Source organism: Entelurus aequoreus, linkage group LG07, assembly GCF_033978785.1.
Source record: "Entelurus aequoreus isolate RoL-2023_Sb linkage group LG07, RoL_Eaeq_v1.1, whole genome shotgun sequence".
Taxonomy (NCBI): Eukaryota; Metazoa; Chordata; class Actinopteri; order Syngnathiformes; family Syngnathidae; genus Entelurus; species Entelurus aequoreus.
The window spans coordinates 62,336,720-62,354,494 of record NC_084737.1 but is presented as its reverse complement, the minus strand read 5'-3'; the positions used below and the strand labels follow the sequence as shown (position 1 = coordinate 62,354,494).

The 17,775-nt window shown below is 41.8% G+C and overlaps 1 protein-coding gene across 2 annotated transcripts in view; it reads left to right on the top strand.

Annotated features, from left to right (window-relative positions):
• The first annotated feature begins 16,800 nt into the window (after positions 1-16,800).
• pex10 (peroxisomal biogenesis factor 10) overlaps positions 16,801-17,775 on the top strand; it is a 34,016-nt gene continuing 33,041 nt past the window's right edge. For both annotated transcript variants that reach the window (XM_062054172.1, XM_062054171.1), the window contains exons 1-2: positions 16,801-17,140; positions 17,393-17,473. In XM_062054172.1, coding sequence (XP_061910156.1) covers positions 17,029-17,140; positions 17,393-17,473 — 193 coding nt within the window. In that variant the 5' untranslated portion in view covers positions 16,801-17,028. The remainder of the gene's footprint in view (positions 17,141-17,392; positions 17,474-17,775) is intronic.

The following is a 17,775-nucleotide window of genomic DNA, read 5'->3' as shown; positions in this document are numbered from 1 at the left end:
TCGCGTAAGTGACAGCAAAGCGTACTAGTTCAACAGCCACACAGCTTACACTGACGGTAGCCGTATAAAACAACTTTAACACTGTTACGTTAAAAATATGCGCCACACTTTGAACCCACACCAAAAAATAATGACAAACTAATTTCTGGAGAACATCTGCACTGTAAAACAACATAAACACAACACAACAAATACCCAGAATCCCATGCAGCCCTAACTCTTCCGCTCAACCGACGCAGGGAGGGGGAGGGGGGGTTGATGTGTGGGGGAGTTTGGTGGTAGCGGGGGTGTATAATGTAGACCGGAAGAGTTAGGGCTGCATGGGATTCTGGGTATTGGTTGTGTTGTGTTTATGTTGTGTTACGGTGCGGATGTTCTCCAGAAATGTATTTTTCATTCTTTTTTGGTGTGGGTTCACAGTGTGGCGCATATTTGTAACGTAACAGTGTTAAAGTTGTTTTATACGGCTACCGTCAGTGTAAGCTGTGTGGCTGATGACTAAGTATGCCTTGCTGTCTCCTACGTGTGCAAGTAAAAACTACATACAACATGTGGCCGGGCTGGCACGCTGTTTGTAAATGCTATAGAGGACAATTACTGCAGTGCAATTAGGGCACGCCCTTAATTTAGCAATTAGAGTGAAAATAGGATTATATTTGCCCTGGGAGTTTTCTAGGAGAGGCACTGAGATCCATAAGTCTCCTGGGAAAATCGGGGGGGTTGGCAAGTATGCAGCTGAGCCGCATCAGAGTTGTCAAAGAGCCGCATGCGGCTCCGGAGCCGCGGGTTGCCGACCCCTGTACTAGGGCTACTGAGTTAGTTGAATGAGATTTTTGGTAACACAGGAAATGATTGAATCAGAATAAAAATGTTTTATAACTAAATGTAAAAAATATGTTTTTAAATAGTATACAATTAATTAAAATATTTAAACTCCACTCAAATATAAAATAAAAAGTTACTAGTGTAAATGACCAAAAAGTAACAAAACAACAAAAATATACGTATAAAGAAGTCAATAAAAACATAAATAATGAGGTTAGAGGTGAAATGTTGTGTCCACATTAACTCTGATGGAAAAACAAGTTATTTTCTGGTTTCATAGACAAAAAACTGCTCCAAAAGTATCAATTCCATCACGTTAGTATCAATTCAATACCAATACCCACCTCAGTATCACTACAATCAATATATTCTGTAGATCGATACGCCCACCCCTAATGTATGCATTATTTTGTCACCGTTGAAAAAGTGGGAATTACTGTATTTAGTAGTATTGTCCCAATCCGATTTGATAGCCGATATTGAATGAATGAATGATCTTTATTGTCATTGTGCATGTACAGGTACAGGTCCAACGAAATTTAGGTTGCTTCCCTAAGGTGCTTTGCATTTAAAAAAAAAAAAAAAAAGAAGAAACCACACAATTACCAATACCGATATCAACCGATACCGATATATACAGTCGTGGAATTAACACATTATAATGCCTAATTTGGACAACCAGGTATGGTGAAGATAAGGTTGTTTTTTTTTTTTAATAAAATAAAATAAGATAAATAAATTAAAAACATTTTCTTGAATACAAAAGAAAGTAAAACAATATAAAAACAGTTACATAGAAACTAGTAATTAATGAAAATGAGTAAAATTAACTGTTAAAGGTTAGTACTATCAGTGGACCAGCAGCACGCACAATCATGTGTGCTTACGGACTGTATCCCTTGCAGACTGTATTGATATATGTTGATATATAATGTAGGAACCAGAATATTAATAACAGAAATAAACAACCCTTTTGTGTGAATGAGTGTAAATGGGGGAGGGAGTTTTTTTTGGTTTGGTGCACTAATTGTAAGTGTATCTTGTGTTTTTTATGTTGATTTAATAAAAAAAACAAAAAAATAAAAAAATAAAAAAACGATACCGATAATAAAAAAAACGATACCAATAATTTCCGATATTACATTTTAAAGCATTTATCAGCCGATAATATCGGCAGGCCGATATTATCGGACATCTCTAAACACAAGTATGCATGATTTATGCTGATATCGTATCGGCTCAATGTTCTGTCCAATACTCGAGGCTGCGATATCTGTATCGTAACATAAGTTAGAAAAAATAAAAATTTGAAAACATATTATTTTGAAATGTTTGAAGTGTGAACAAAGAGCAAAACAATTTACCACAACAGCTGCAACTCCTCAAAGCAGCTGGTCTGTCTGACTGTGCGATACATGCTCCACTGAGCAGGCTTTAGTGGCGATACCACACATCTGGAGGTGCAAGCAATTAGTCTATGTGTATGTGGTGAATATCACCTTTTTTAGTCATTATTAAAACAATGTGTCATTGTCGTCATGACAGTTTAGGGGGTGAGGGCAACGGACCATGTGTACGTTGGTAAGCCTCACTTTGCGCTGGTTGATAGCTTGGAGTTTTAGCTCGGTACCTAGCACATTCATCTCATCCCAGGAGCAACAGAAAGCAGGGATTGAACCAGGCGGGTTACAGTGGTGCCGTGACTCGGATGAGAGTGAGGTTTAAGCGGGTGAGTGCAAAGGACAATGTGTACGTTGGTAAGCCTCACTTTGTGCTGGTTATTGGGTTGATAGTTTGGGGTTTTAGCTTGGTATTGACGGATGCATATATCCACATTTATCCATAATTAAGAGTTACTTCTTTTATATGACTATAGTCATATTTTAAATAGCTAATGTTCCATCTTGTACTCTTTTCCTTTTTTTGATCGTCTCGTGACAAAGTGCTTGCACTGTGGACGGCCTTGAAGTAGGAGGCAGAGAAGAGGAGTCCTCCCTGCTTCCCTTCTCGGGCCGACTTGAGATAACGGACACAATGGGCATCTGTGCGGGCGTGAGGGCGGGGGGAGAGATTGAGGAACAGAATGTTTTCGTGATGGTTTTCAGACCGATCTGGACCGGGCTAGGGAACGCTTGGGTGCTGGGTTGGTCTCAGGTTTGTCCTCTAAGCTTTGAGAATAAACCACAAAATACCAACTACTGCCTGTTGATTGAATATAAACATCAGTTTATCGCCATAAAAAGAATCTGGGAGAGACTAGCAATTTGAATTCCCCATTGGAGGAATGCTGGTCGACGCAACAATTTGGGGGCTCGTCCGGGATGGCACGCTGTTAATTGATGACTTCTTGCAATCTTCTGGACAGACTCACATGGCCAAAACATAATTCAAGGTAAGCAGAACCTTTCTTTTTAGATAAAATCTGCGTTAGGAGTCTGTCCTGAAGTCTGTAAATCAAACACTGTTTTTTAATCCCAGGCACAGATTGGTGATTTTGATAGATTGGTTGCATTTTGCCGTAGCCACCATTGCATAAAAGTTTTGAATACCACTCACGTCATTGTGTCAAGATTACCGTGACGGGCTGCTTCACTGACGAGTAAGCAAATAGTCGGGTGTGGCTCGCCCTGGGTGTTTGGTCTTCCCTAAAAAGAGTAACGGGATGGATGCCCATCATATGGTACAGTAAATACTCCCTGGTTGTAAGATCCCTGTGACATCTTTATGTGCACACAAACTAAGGATGGGTTGGAGGCCATTTGTAAAGTACAATAAACACTCCCTGGTTGCGAGTTCCCTACGGCATTAACGTGTGCACTAAAATTAAGAATCGTACGGGAGGAGGCCCTTCTGTACCATATGATAAATTCCACGGCTGGAGTCCATTTGTAATAAATACAATAAAGATTCCCTGGTTGTGAGGTCCCGGCAACACTTTAGTGTGCGCTAAAATTAAGGAAAAATAGACACAATGGACAAGGAGTGTGACAGACAAGAATGTGATGACGGCTGGGGAAAATGTGATGAATCATTACTGTTTAATAATCAATTGAATGCACTGTTGTCGACAATGGAATTAGCAGGTAGAGTTTAAAAAGAAAAAAAAAAGAAAAAAGAAAAGAGAACGTTCCTTGAAAGGGTTAAGAGGGAGTTTACAATACTCGAAAAGTCGTGAACTCAAACGTCTGGTAAAATAAGGAAATAAAAAATAAAATAAAATAAAAAAGTAACTGGAAGTTTTATGGTAAAGTGAAACGCAGAGAGAGTGCTTACGTGTGTGTGTGTGTGTGTGTGTGTGTGTGTGTGTGTGCGTAGGGCCGTAGGCACTTGCTTGTGTGTGCGTGAGTGCTTACACGTGCATGTGTGTGTGTGTGTGTGTGTGTGTGTGTGTGTGTGTGTGTGTGTGTGTGTGTGTGTGTGTGTGTGTGTGTGTGTGTGTGTGTGTGTGTGTGTGTGTGTGTGTGTGTGTGTGTGTGTGTGTGTGTGTGTGCTGGATGCGCGTGCTCATTTGTATGTGTGTGTGTGTGTGTGTGTGCGTGTGCGTGAGTGCTTACGCGTGCTCATGTGTGTGTGTGTGTGCTGCTGAGTGTGTGAGTGTGTGAGTGTGTGTGCGGGAGTGCTTACGCGTGCTTGTGTGTCTGTGTGCTGCTGAGTGTGCTCGTGTGTGTGTGTGCGCTGGTGAAAATGGAACAGGGTTGGTGCTCGAGAATTTAAGAGTTTGGCGTATGATAAAAGTAAACGGGGATTACGTGGAAAAACGAAATGCAGCAAAAGAACCGATGATTAATGAGACAAAACCACAGAATGGACTGATTGTTTTTTTTGTCTGCCGCGCATGCGCAAGACAATTCAAACGACCCGCCCAGACTTTGACTAGGCCACTGCCCCCTACTCCAGGGACAAGAGAAGGAGGTATTAACACGCCCCCTCTAAGATTAATCCTGCCTCCGAAAATTAACCCCTTGTACACGTCTGACCATTTTCTCCGGCAGACATTTTTGACACATGACATTAACACTTTGGACATACTACAATATAAGTCTCTTGCCGATGCATACATGCAAGCCATTGTTGACCTTGCTTTCCCACCTGTACCTCAGGGAGGGAACCTTTGGCCAAACACTTTGGACAAAGTTAACCCTGATATACACGGTGCCAAAACCAACATATGGCATGGACATTTTATTCATCCCATGCAAAATAGGGCTAATGACAGAGCAACAAGGAAACGACTACTTAAATTACAGATCGCTGAAAATAAAAGGTTAAAAGAACCAAAAGGTCAAAGATCAGCTAGGGTATATTCAGCAGTGGGTGACCTTGCTTTTGAGTTCCAACAGGTGGAGGAAAGAATCCTCAACAGACGTGCGACCAGACGGTTGGACTCGGGTGGTGGACAACACGGTGCTTCAAAGTCAATCCGGGGAAGAAACTGTTTTGCCTGTGACCAGCCTGGTCACTGGGCTTGAGAATGTCCGAATATTGCCGGCAAACGAACATTTTACCGGCGTGGCAAAGGACGCCCACCGCAGGAGCCCCAGCAGGAGATACAGACAGGCCCCCTGCTGGACATGAGTGTCAACGACAATGTTATCAGTTCGTGATTGACACTGGCGCCACCCATTCGATTCTGAATGCAGAGGTACCAAAGAAACTGTGTGCTTCCTCTTTAAAGGTCGAAGGCTTCGCTGGGGTCACAAGAAGGTTACCTGTCACCAAACCACTTCCGGTTCAGATTGCTGGACCTCCTTTACAGACTGTACCCTGACATTCAATATCACACAGAAGGAACCTTCCTGGTGTTACCTGACGGCTCAACCACCCAGCTGCGACACCACTACCACAGCCTGAAACAACAGGAATGGCTGACATCCAACTGCTCTAGCGGTGAAAACCCTTTGTTGGCTGAGATGCTTCCGTGTGTTCTGCCACCCGAGTCGCCATATGTTATGATTATTTATATATGTTGGAACTCAAGGTGTGGCTGCTCATGTTGACCTATCTTTGCAACAGCTAGCATGATATAAGATGGACACAATTGATGTCCCACATTGTTCCCTTGCTCTCTGTCTCGCCTACAAAACCAAATAACTTAGGTGCAATGATAAGACACGGCGTAGCTGCCAAACATTACACCGACACCCAAATACCACATTTTCAATTGTTTAGGTTTAGCACATAGTTGTGTTAAACACATAACTATGGGCTGCACTTTAGACACCTGTAGGCTACGAGGAGCTAGCAGCTACACAACAGCTGAGCTAAAACGACACATTACACATTTAAGCATATCAAATAATTATAGTTGCTCATTACATACACATAGTTGCCATGGCAGAAGTCTGATAGAAAGTATTCAGTAACAAACATGTCCGCATCATTCGACTTTCTACAACATGAGCTTGACTTAATGAATTATTGGGGGCACCAGGTGTGGTAAAATTTCAAAATACTATTGCTAAAGCATCCGCCATAAGGGTAGTATTTTTCTAGTATTGGTGACAATATAAATATAAGCATATTTTGTTACTTTCACCATATTGAATAAGTTACATAAAAGTTAGGGTTTAGTTGAGTTTGAGTTATTTGTGATATTGCTAAGGGGTCCCCTACCCTAACAACACCCCCCAGTGGACCATAGAGGCTGAAGAGACAATCATTGACCTCAAACATGACCTGCCCTCCGCTACTTGACTATTAGCTGACCTTTTTCTTAGATGTTTCTGAAAGTGATAGTATGACTAACACAGTCCTTTTTCAGAAACAGAAGGGGGTGAGTGAGGGTGGATACAGACTCCTTGGAACAAAATCGACAATCATCCGACTCTGACACATTCCATAGTTTTAACATTTTTCCCGTGGGTAAGAAGTTATAACTAATTTTAATTTGAAAATAACAATTTTACACATCGATAGTAGTTTAGTAGATCAAATTTAGAATGTGGAGGAGGTGAGGGTGAACCATGTATAGTCTTTGATTTCACTGATATGATCAATACGGTACAAGGGAAAAGGTACGTACTGACTTGTGTTGACAATCACAGTGGTTGGCCGGAAGCAACAACAACCTCAAAAGAGGATGCAATATCAGTAATTAAATGGCTTGTGAATGACCTAGTATCCCGACATGGTTTCCCCAAAAAGATTAGGTCAGACAACGGCAACCATTAAAAAAAAAAAAATACTCACTTAGCCTTGGTCGAAAAGGCTTTCGGACTAGAACACAGGTTTGGGGTACCATCCTGAGTCCCAAGGTAAGGTTGAAAGGATGGACCAGAACATTAAAAACTAATTGGCTAAAATCTGTGCACAGACCAAATTGAATTGGATTGACATGTTGCAATTAGCGTCAATGATCATTCGAAGGTCCGTGAATAAAACTGTTTTACCGCCCTTTGAGTTTTTCATCCTATGAGCTGCATACAGGTCAGCCATTCACAGGACCAGCAGCCGTCATGGAAGGAGGACTCAGCGTAAAACCAAAATGGTATTTTACACAAAAAATTGCAGAATTTGTGTGCCAGTTCTTCTGTACAGATACGAGGATGACAGCCCGCCACTCCAGATTCCCTTCCGCCCGCTGAGAGGGTCAAGATCTAGGTCATCAAACGCAAGTGGACGGAGCCCAGGTGGACTGGTCCCTTCAAGGTTGTGGAACGGACGTCCCACGCCCTTCGACTGGCTGGTGGAGGGGACACCTGGTACCACCTCTCCCTCTGCACTACTGCTAAAGAACCTGACAGATCACCAGGGGATGTCATTGCTGACATCGCCACAACATCTGCCCCTCAGCCCAGGAGACGAGAGAGATTTTCTACCTACATTACTCTTTTCAACTTCTATATTGTATATTCTTGTGTGAGACCAATCCAGTATGCTAAATGTGTCTTAGTTTTTCTTGCTTGTTTTCAGCATAACTACTTGTGTCGTTACATTAAGTGAAAAGTTTGATGTTTATCCCCGTTTTGTTACCAAAATTACTCTGATATTGATAGACGAAAGGCAGGATGTTACACCCGGTAGTGTTCCCTGACGGACTGGTGCTTGGGCGTGTTCTACTGTCTTTGTGTCTCAGTTCTTCCTTCCTGACGACAGTGACTGACAAGTGTCTAAGAACATACAGCGGACTTTAAATAGACTGGGTCAAAGGGGATAGCAAGACTTATTTTTTGACCTGTGCAGTGTGATTAATTACGGGGGACACAATAGCTATTACTGTGGTAATAACCTCTATATTTGTTACGACTCAACCCTGAACCATTGGTGTCGGATGCGGACAACATACTATTGTAAGTGGTGCCCATCGTCCCTTTTATGTTGTTTTGGGGGTTGACCTGACTGATACAGACTCTAAAGGAATTATTAAAATTAATGTCCTTGAGAGGGCGTTAACTACCTCTACACCCTCTGTAGCACCTAAAGTACCACCCCACCTTGTTGGTGTTTCAAAGGCTCTCACATCTGTGCGTGCTAATGACATCACCACCGAAGGCCTGGTAACTTTGACCTTAGGAGCGGGTACAGGTAAACCTGTGGCTCAGGTGGATGCCAAAACCTGGGTGACTGTGTTGCTTGTTCCGCTGGACGTCCCCTCTCCCCACACTTATCCCGCCCCCTTTAAGATGACTGACATAAATGGCTTGGTTCAGAAGGCCTTAGAAGGCCTCCAAGCCATGTCTAAGGAACTTACTGAAGTTTCCGGTGTCTCTGACCCCTTTAAAGATTGGCTTTAAACCACCTTTGGCAGGTGGACTGACATAATTAAGTCTGCCCTAGTCTCCTTTAAAGTTTTCTTGGCCGTTATAGCCTCATGCGGTTGCTTTATCGCCCATGCACCCGCATCTTTGTTAGAGCTGTCAAAAGTCAACCCCACCCTGTTTCTAGGTTTGCTATGTCTCTGAAGGGGGTCTAGCAAAGTGGTGACTTTAAGACTTTCGAGATTTGCTAGTTTCCTTCCCTGACAATGACGACATTTATCTCCCATGTAGCTATGCTTTTATTTTATTGCTAGCTTGCTCAAAAAGGGGCGTGCTTTAGAAGTGTTGAACTAGTGATGAAGATCTTTTTAGAAGATCTTGAAGGGGGAATTGACGGATGCATATATCCACATTCATCCATAATTAAGAGTTACTTCTTTTATATGACTATAGTCATATTTTAAATAGCTAATGTTCCATCTTGTACTCTTTTCCTTTTTTTGATCGTCTCATGACAAAGTGCTTGCACTGTGGACGGCCTTGAAGTAGGAGGCAGAGAAGAGGAGTCCTCCCTGCTTCCCTTCTCGGGCCGACTTGAGATAACGGACACAATGGGCATCTGTGCGGGAGTGAGGGCGGGGGGAGAGATTGAGGAACATAATGTTTTCGTGATGGTTTTCAGACCGATCTGGACCGGGCTAGGGAACGCTTGGGTGCTGGGTTGGTCTCAGGTTTGTCCTCTAAGCTTTGAGAATAAACCACAAAATACCAACTACTGCCTGTTGATTGAATATAAACATCAGTTTATTGCCATAAAAAGAATCTGGGAGAGACTAGCAATTTGAATTCCCCATTGGAGGAATGCTGGTCGACGCAACAGTATCTAGCACACTCATCTCATCCCAGGAGCAACAGAAAACAGGGATTTAACCAGGTGGGTTACAGTGGTGCTGTGACCTGGATGAGAGCGAGGTTTAAGGGGGTGAGTGCAACGGACCATGTGTACGTTGGTAAGCCTCACTTTGCGCTGGTTACCGGGTTGATTGCTTGGGGTTTTAGCTCAGTAGCTAGCACACTCATCTCATCCCAGGAGAAACAGAAAGCAGGGATTTAACCAGGTGGCTTACACATACATGCTAGCATACACAAATCGTTTAACTACAGTATGGGCATGATCTAACGAATCACGTTTAACTATGTAACTCCTTAGTTGAAGACAGCCTTATTTATCTTATCTCTTAGAAAAGAGATTGCTAAAAAAAAAGAGAGAGACAGAGAGCAGCTAGCAATCAAAGTATGATATGGTCTCAAGCCGTCACTTTGGTGCTCGGACAGAAGGCTCATAAAAAGGCTGACAAAGACCAAAGCAAGTGACAAAAGGATCCATTGTGATGTTTATCTGATGTTGTGATCAGCCCTGCTCCACTGAGTTGCATTAAAGTGTTATTTTTCATCTAAAAAAACCAACAAAAAGCTTGTGCAAAGCCAGCAAAAGTTGTAATGTTCGGTCCATAAGCTTCAGGTTGCATCTCACCGTGTTTCCGAGCAGAGCATCCAACTTCTGCATGGATCAACTGGTGAGTTGGCTGCAGCTCCTCACGAAAGCAAAGTTCAACTTCCCGATACGCAGCATGACGATCATACTGTCCAAAGTGGAAAGCCTGGCAGGAATGGGCTTACAATGGGATGTCCTCTCTGGCGGTGAACAGGTGATACGGTACACCTGGCTGCCTCTGGAGGACACAAAGGAACTGGTTCAGCGACTTTTTTTGGTCCGATGACAGCAGCGCTTTTGTGAATGAATGAATGGATGCTCTTCGCCTACTTTCTCAGTTTATTACAGCACGTTGTAAAAAGACCACGTGATGATGTAATCAGATAGTCCAGGAGTTTCCAAACAACGCGTGACACGGTACAGTCTTTCTACTTGTGTGTTCCTTTAAGGTAATAATATATGATTCCATTCTTTATTCTGGAATCATGTCAGAGAAAGGATTCATGTCACAATGCAGACACCTTTGAGTATGGATCTACCCAAATAGTCTCAAAAATATGTCTGAAAAAGTTAAATCATAGATGGATATTTTATATTAAAATAACCCACACTATAGGGATGTCTAGATCAGTGTATCTTTAAACCATTGTTGGGCTATGAGCGCCCCCTGGAGGGCCGCCAAAACATATCTGTTTCTCAGCTGTGGTCTGTTGTAATGCACATTTCCACCACTTGTGGCAGTAATGACAATATCAAACACAGAAAAAGTCTGGAGCTAAAATCATTGAGAAGTTTCGTGAGCGCAAAAATTATGACTAAAGTGGTAAATCTGTCAAAATTTTTTGGACAGTTTCGGGTTTTTCTAATCAGTTTTTATGAGTCACTTCTTTTGCAGTATATTTGATAAGTATTTATTTTTATTTTTAACTATCTTGGTGATTATCACATGCTTTCATTACATTGGACAAGCTTTACTCTGTTAAACTGTAGGTAGGTTAAATATAATTATTGAATATGATTAAAATCAAGAGTAAGATGTCTAATTCAGTGTTAATATTTGAGTGGGTCCCGGGCACCACTGTAGTGGAAAAAGTTGGGTCCCGAGGTCAAAAATGTTAAGATTAGGGTATTTACACTACCGCCCGCTAGTTCAAGAAAGCATCTCACCGCAGAGTAACCTGACTCTCGCCAGATCCTTGCAGTTCGCTGAGCTCCACACATGGATCTGGGCTCGAAGGCATTGCAAACTCCTTCCAGATAGCAAAAAATAATGAACCAATCAGGATCGCCGGGCGGGGTTTCATAGATGTGACGTGGCGCCGAAGCGACTGTTTGATTCAAACAGCAATAGGGGCACGCAGCCCTCGCTGCGTCGTGTGCTGACATTGATTCTGCTACTGCAACTGTTTTGTCGAATCTATCGAATATTATTGCTTTATTTTTTATTTTTTTATTTATTATTTTTTTGGTCCAGCTTCTCAGGCAAATCATATAGTTGATGTAGATGCTCATATCGGCTGTTCAGATGTACTTTACAAAAGAGAAGTGTAGGATACTTCTCTTGTTGCCTTATTTGTATTTGACTTTATTAAATGTATTTATATTATTATTTGGTGCAGCCGGCCGGAGCAGGAGGGGATAGAAAGAGAAAAAAAGGAAGACAGAGGGGGAAATTGTGGGGACAAGGGGGGGATTAGACAGAGAGACAAAAACAACAACAGCAAACACAACAATAACAACAACAACAATAGAGCTACATCAGCAAATACGATATGTACAAATATGATGGTAAAAGTGATAGCAAAGAAGCAGTTAGCGAAATAAATAATAATACAGAAATGACAATGAGCAATTTTACACTACAAATGGAGCATTACATATACCAATAGAAATAGCGCTATTGATAATGAACAATACCAATAATTTACCTCTATTATCAACAATACAGTTGTTCAAATGCAACAATACATATACCTAATGATAACTAGAGACACAAAATAATGCAGAAAAAGGGAGGGGAAGAAAGAGAAGCAACCTATATTAACCTTGTAGATTGTTATAGTAACAATAGGTTAAGATTTGTCAGTGTGCCATGTGTTACCCAGTTTTCTCTAGGGCAACAATGTTAATATATGTTTGATGAAACGTGATGAGTGTATGTATGTATATGTACTTGTATATGTACAGAATGTGTATACAGTATGTATGTTTGTACAGTGAATGTATATGTACAGTATATGTTTGTACAGTGAATGTATATGTACAGTATGTGTATATATAAGTTTGTACAGTGAATGTATATGTACAGTATGTGTATATGTATGTTTGTACAGTGAATGTGCATGTGGATGTATGAACTTTTAGTATGTAGGTATGTACTGTATTTGTGTATGTATGTGGGAGCGTAGGTACCTATGTATGTATGTATGAATGAATAACGGTGTGTATGTGAGCATATGTGTATTTGTATGTACAATATATATGACTCCCAGTGTGTGTGGGAGCCAGAGTACGGCCCCAGCCACCCAGAGAGCCCAACCCACAAACAGCCGGTGTGGCGCCCAGGGAACCAGGGACCACCGACCCCATGCAGCCAGGCCGGCCAGCGACAGGAACCCCAGAGCCAGGCCCACCATACATACATACATACACATACACACATATATACATACATATACACACATATGCATATATCCATATACACATACATATACACATCTATAAACACACACATACCTATACTCATACATGCACACACATATACATACATACACATACATACATACATTTAATTCATACATCCACACACACACACACACACACACACACACACACACACACACACACACACACACACACACACACACACACACACACACACACTCATAGATATACAACAACAAATCCATACACAGGCCGGCGGGACAGCGATCGAGTCCCGGCACCCACTGCCCACTGAGAACCAGCCGATCTCCTCTCCCAAGCCCCTCAGGTCCGGCCGCGCACCCCCGTCACCCAGGGACAACTCCCGACAAGCCCGCCCCAGACAACGGCTTGACACCGGGCGTGAAGGGCGGCGCGGCAGGGCACAAGGGCACCCCAGGTCCACACCAGACAAGCCAACCAACACGACAATAAACGAGTATGAAGCCGGCAAGTTCGTCAGCCCCGACAACCACCACGCGCGCGTGCTGCCACCAGTCACAACATCAGCCACCCCCCTGTACCAGACCCAGTGGCCACGGGCGCCCACAACACAAACAAACGGCAGCAGAAACAGCAGCTGCAATACCCCCAGACAGCCAGCACCACTCGATCAAATCAAAGCGATCGAAAAAACTGCGACCGGCAACCACACGCCAACAGGATCACGGAGACCAGCCAGTGCCAGCCCGCCAGTCAGCCCAAACACACCACCGCACAAACACACCACCGCCCAAACAACCGAGACACAGCATCTAGACCAGACAAGGGGGCCGCGCCGCCACCGCATCAAGTCACCAACACAGACCCCACAGTCCAACCCAACTCTGCAGAGTCCATACCAGCAAACGAACGCAGAAAAACTGCACAGCCCCCATGCCCAATGCAAACACCGCATCCCGGCCATCCACACAGCAACGTGCCCATACGAGTCCCGGCCACGGTACGGAGCCCCTCAACGGGGGGAGAAGCCAATGCATCCCGTCCGCATGTCAGTACCCAAACCAGCCGGCAAGCCTACGCCAGTCAGCCCCCACAACCCAACAATCACAGTCCCACAACCACTCCAACCCAACACAGCAATGCCAACCGCTGGTAACACCACAGCAACCATCACCACTACCGCCCGTTTGCAGTACAAACACCCGCGGTCACCGAAACCGAAACAAAAAAGCGACCGACACTTTAAACCACAACAACGCACACCCCCAGCTACCACCGAGGCCGCCAACCCACCGACCCCAACTCATCCACAGCCAGGCCAATCGAGCCACCGGACATCCACCTCGGCCAACCCAACACCCCAATGCACCGCCGACCACGCCCAGTGCCACAGCCCCATACAGCCGCAGACAGCGCCGGGGAACGCTGCCGAGAGGCGAGCTGTACGCAGCCGCCCCGGTCTGGGGAGGAAACGACATGTAACTCAACGCGCAGTAGACCCACCACCAATCCGACCGCCCCCAAGCATGCCCGTAGATCCCAACTATATCCACCCCTCTCTCTCTCTCAAAAAACAAAATATGTACACATACATTTATATGTATATATATATACACATGTATGTATATATATATATATATATATATATATATATATATATATATATATATATATATATATATATATATATATATATATATATATATATATATATATATACTTATACACATACATACGTACACACATATATATATATGTATACATATACACACATATACACCTACACACACATACATATACACACCCATTCATACACACACACACATATATATATATATATATATATATATATATATATATATATATATATATATATATATATATATATATATATATATATATATATATATATATATATATATATATATATATATATACATACATATACACGTATACATACACACATACATACCCACACATATATACATATGCATGCATATACACACACATACATATACATACATACACACACGTACACATACATACACATTTATATACATATATATGCATGTACATACATACATATACACGTATATACATACACACACATATACACACCTACACATATATATACATATGTCTATATATATATACTGTATATATACACATACACTACCGTTCAAAAGCTTGGGGTCACATTAAAATGTCCTTATTTTTGAAGAAAAAGCCCTGTACTTTTCAATGAAGATAACTTTAAACTAGTCTTAACTTTAAAGAAATACACTGTATACATTGCTAATGTGGTAAATGACTATTCTAGCTGCAAATGTCTGGTTTTTGGTGCAATATCTACATAGGTGTATAGAGGCCCATTTCCAGCAACTATCACTCCAGTGTTCTAATGGTACAATGTGTTTGCTCATTGGCTCTGAAGGCTAATTGATGATTAGAAAACCCTTGTGCAATCATGTTCACACATCTGAAAACAGTTTAGCTCGTTACAGAAGCTACAAAACTGACCTTCCTTAGAGCAGATTGAGTTTCTGGAGCATCACATTTGTGGGGTCAATTAAATGCTCAAAATGGCCAGAAAAAGAGAACTTTCATCTGAAACTCGACAGTCTATTCTTGTTCTTAGAAATGAAGGCTATTCCACAAAATTTTTTTGGGTGACCCCAAACTTTTGAACGTTAGTGTACATACACACACACACACATACACATTTACATATATATGTATATACATATATACACACATACATATTTATGCATATACACATTCATATACACACACACATATATACACATACATACACATACATACATATACATCAGTGACGTGCGGTGAGGTTCATGTCTGGTGAGGCACTGACTTCATCACAGTCAGATTTACAAACATATGAACCCTAAAGAGTATCTTATTCACCTTTGATTGGCAGCATAACTGTTATGTTTAAAAGCTCATACCAGCATTCTTTACACATAACTGTAGCACACAAAAAAGCACATTTAATAAAAAAAACATTACTATGGTCTTACCTTTCTTGCTGGACATCCACACAGCCAGCCTTTGCGTGTGTACCACGCCGTTTGAAAAGAACGGGTCTTCTGTCCCGAAGTCAAAAGCAAACCTTTTAGCTCCGGCGTTGGTCTACCTTTAATTATTACCTCCTGCTTGAAAGTCCAGTTTAGAAAACTGTTTTATTTTACTTATGTAATCCTCCATGTTTTTAATGAAAGTTCAGGCGAGAGGAAATAAACAATCGCTGCACTTGACTTGCTAACTTTATTTCTTTCTTTCTTTTTTTTTTTTCTTCTGCGGCCGAGGAATGATCTCTGGGATCACTACCACCCTCTACCGCCAGGAGGCCGGATTACTGCGAGCCTCAGCCAGTACGTCTTTTGCAGCAGTTTGCTCAGCACAAAAAATATGTTACAGACTTACAGTTGTTGACAAAATACACTGTACATTATATACCTCAGCTAACTAAACTATGGAAATGTATAATATAGTTCATATAGCAATACGGTCTCACTGCACAGTGGTAAGGTACAACTGTACAGTAAATCAGGGGGTTTCTCCCCTGTATTATTTGAATATCTTTGTACCACACACTAAGAAGGTGCCTTTATGGCCTTTTTAAGTTCAAACATAATGTATACAAGATGTATAAATAGGGGTCTCTGCTCCATCTCTATTAGTTTGGGGTCCTTAGCTTAGCCTGAAAATGTTGACGGCCCCTGCAGTAAAGCGAAGGATGTATGTTAATATGAGCAATTCAAATTGATGTATTGTGTGTCTGTCTGCATTGTATAGATTTAGTTGTTCTATTCCATACTGTAACAATGCAAAATAGCTACTATATATTTTTTATAGAATGTTATATTAGTGGGAAATGTGGTGTTTTATGTATACAAAATTAAACCTGTGTCGATTACATTTTGAATATATTTATTTAAATATAAATGTAGATATTTGAAACAATAAAAACACAAAGGCGAATAAGCGGTAGAAATTGATGGATGGATGGAAATTTGGAGCAAAATCGTCGCACAACACAGGAGGAGTCAGACCCGCTTTGCTGCAACGTCTCAAATAACCGTTTGGTGGCACTGTGACATACTGAGCCTTGATTTCTGGTGTTTGTTTACAAATCGACCACTTCCGCCCTAATTCCGCATTGTCTGCCGTCACCAACTGGCTGCAAAAATGACACTTCAGCACATCAAAGATGACACAGTGGTAAATAATAACTTAGTGTGTGAATTAATATTTCTGGCAGTGGTATTTTTCCTTTGATGTTTCGTAGTCTTAATGTGAATGTATGTAGCATTAGCACGTTAGCATCCATCCACGTAAAATACGATGCCTCTCGCACCTGCTAACCAGTCTCAGCTAGTACGTGCTTGTCAGAAGGATGAATATTATCAAACTTTCCTCCGAAACAACACAAATGAAGCCTTTCAGACGCTTGCAGGTACGTTTTTGCTGGGGTTTGACCTGGTTTTGTCTGATTATTTGGCTGCACCTAAAGTGGTAGTGTTTATAAAACGTTTTGATTGATGATAGCTTTCTCATTCACAACATGTTTGTCTATAGTATACAAACACAGCAACTGCATCTCAAGCAGTTGTTTGATGGCTGTTTCGTATGACATCAAACATTTGACTGTTTTACCATAGCTTACTATTATTATTAGTGTGTTAATGTTGTTGTTACTTTGTTTAAGGATCAAAACGATGGCTGGACTGGAGGAAAGAAGTTGAGCTGCTTTCAGACATCGCCTATTTTGGTTTAACAACACTCACAGGTAGTATTTGGGGTCTTTTTAAAGGGGAACTGCACTTTTATAAAAATGGTATCTACCATCCATAATCCTTATGTAAGACAAGAACAAATATGATTTTCTTTTTTTATGCATTCTAACTAGTAAATAATCGCTAGCAAAAGTCAGCTAACAATGGAGCCAATGTGAGTCACTCTATTCCGCCTTTAAAGCACTCTAAAATAATCCATAAACCTCCATCATCTTTTTATTTATGAACTAGACCAGGGGTCGGCAACCCGCGGCTCCGGAGCCGCATGCGGCTCTTTGACCACTCTAATGCGGCT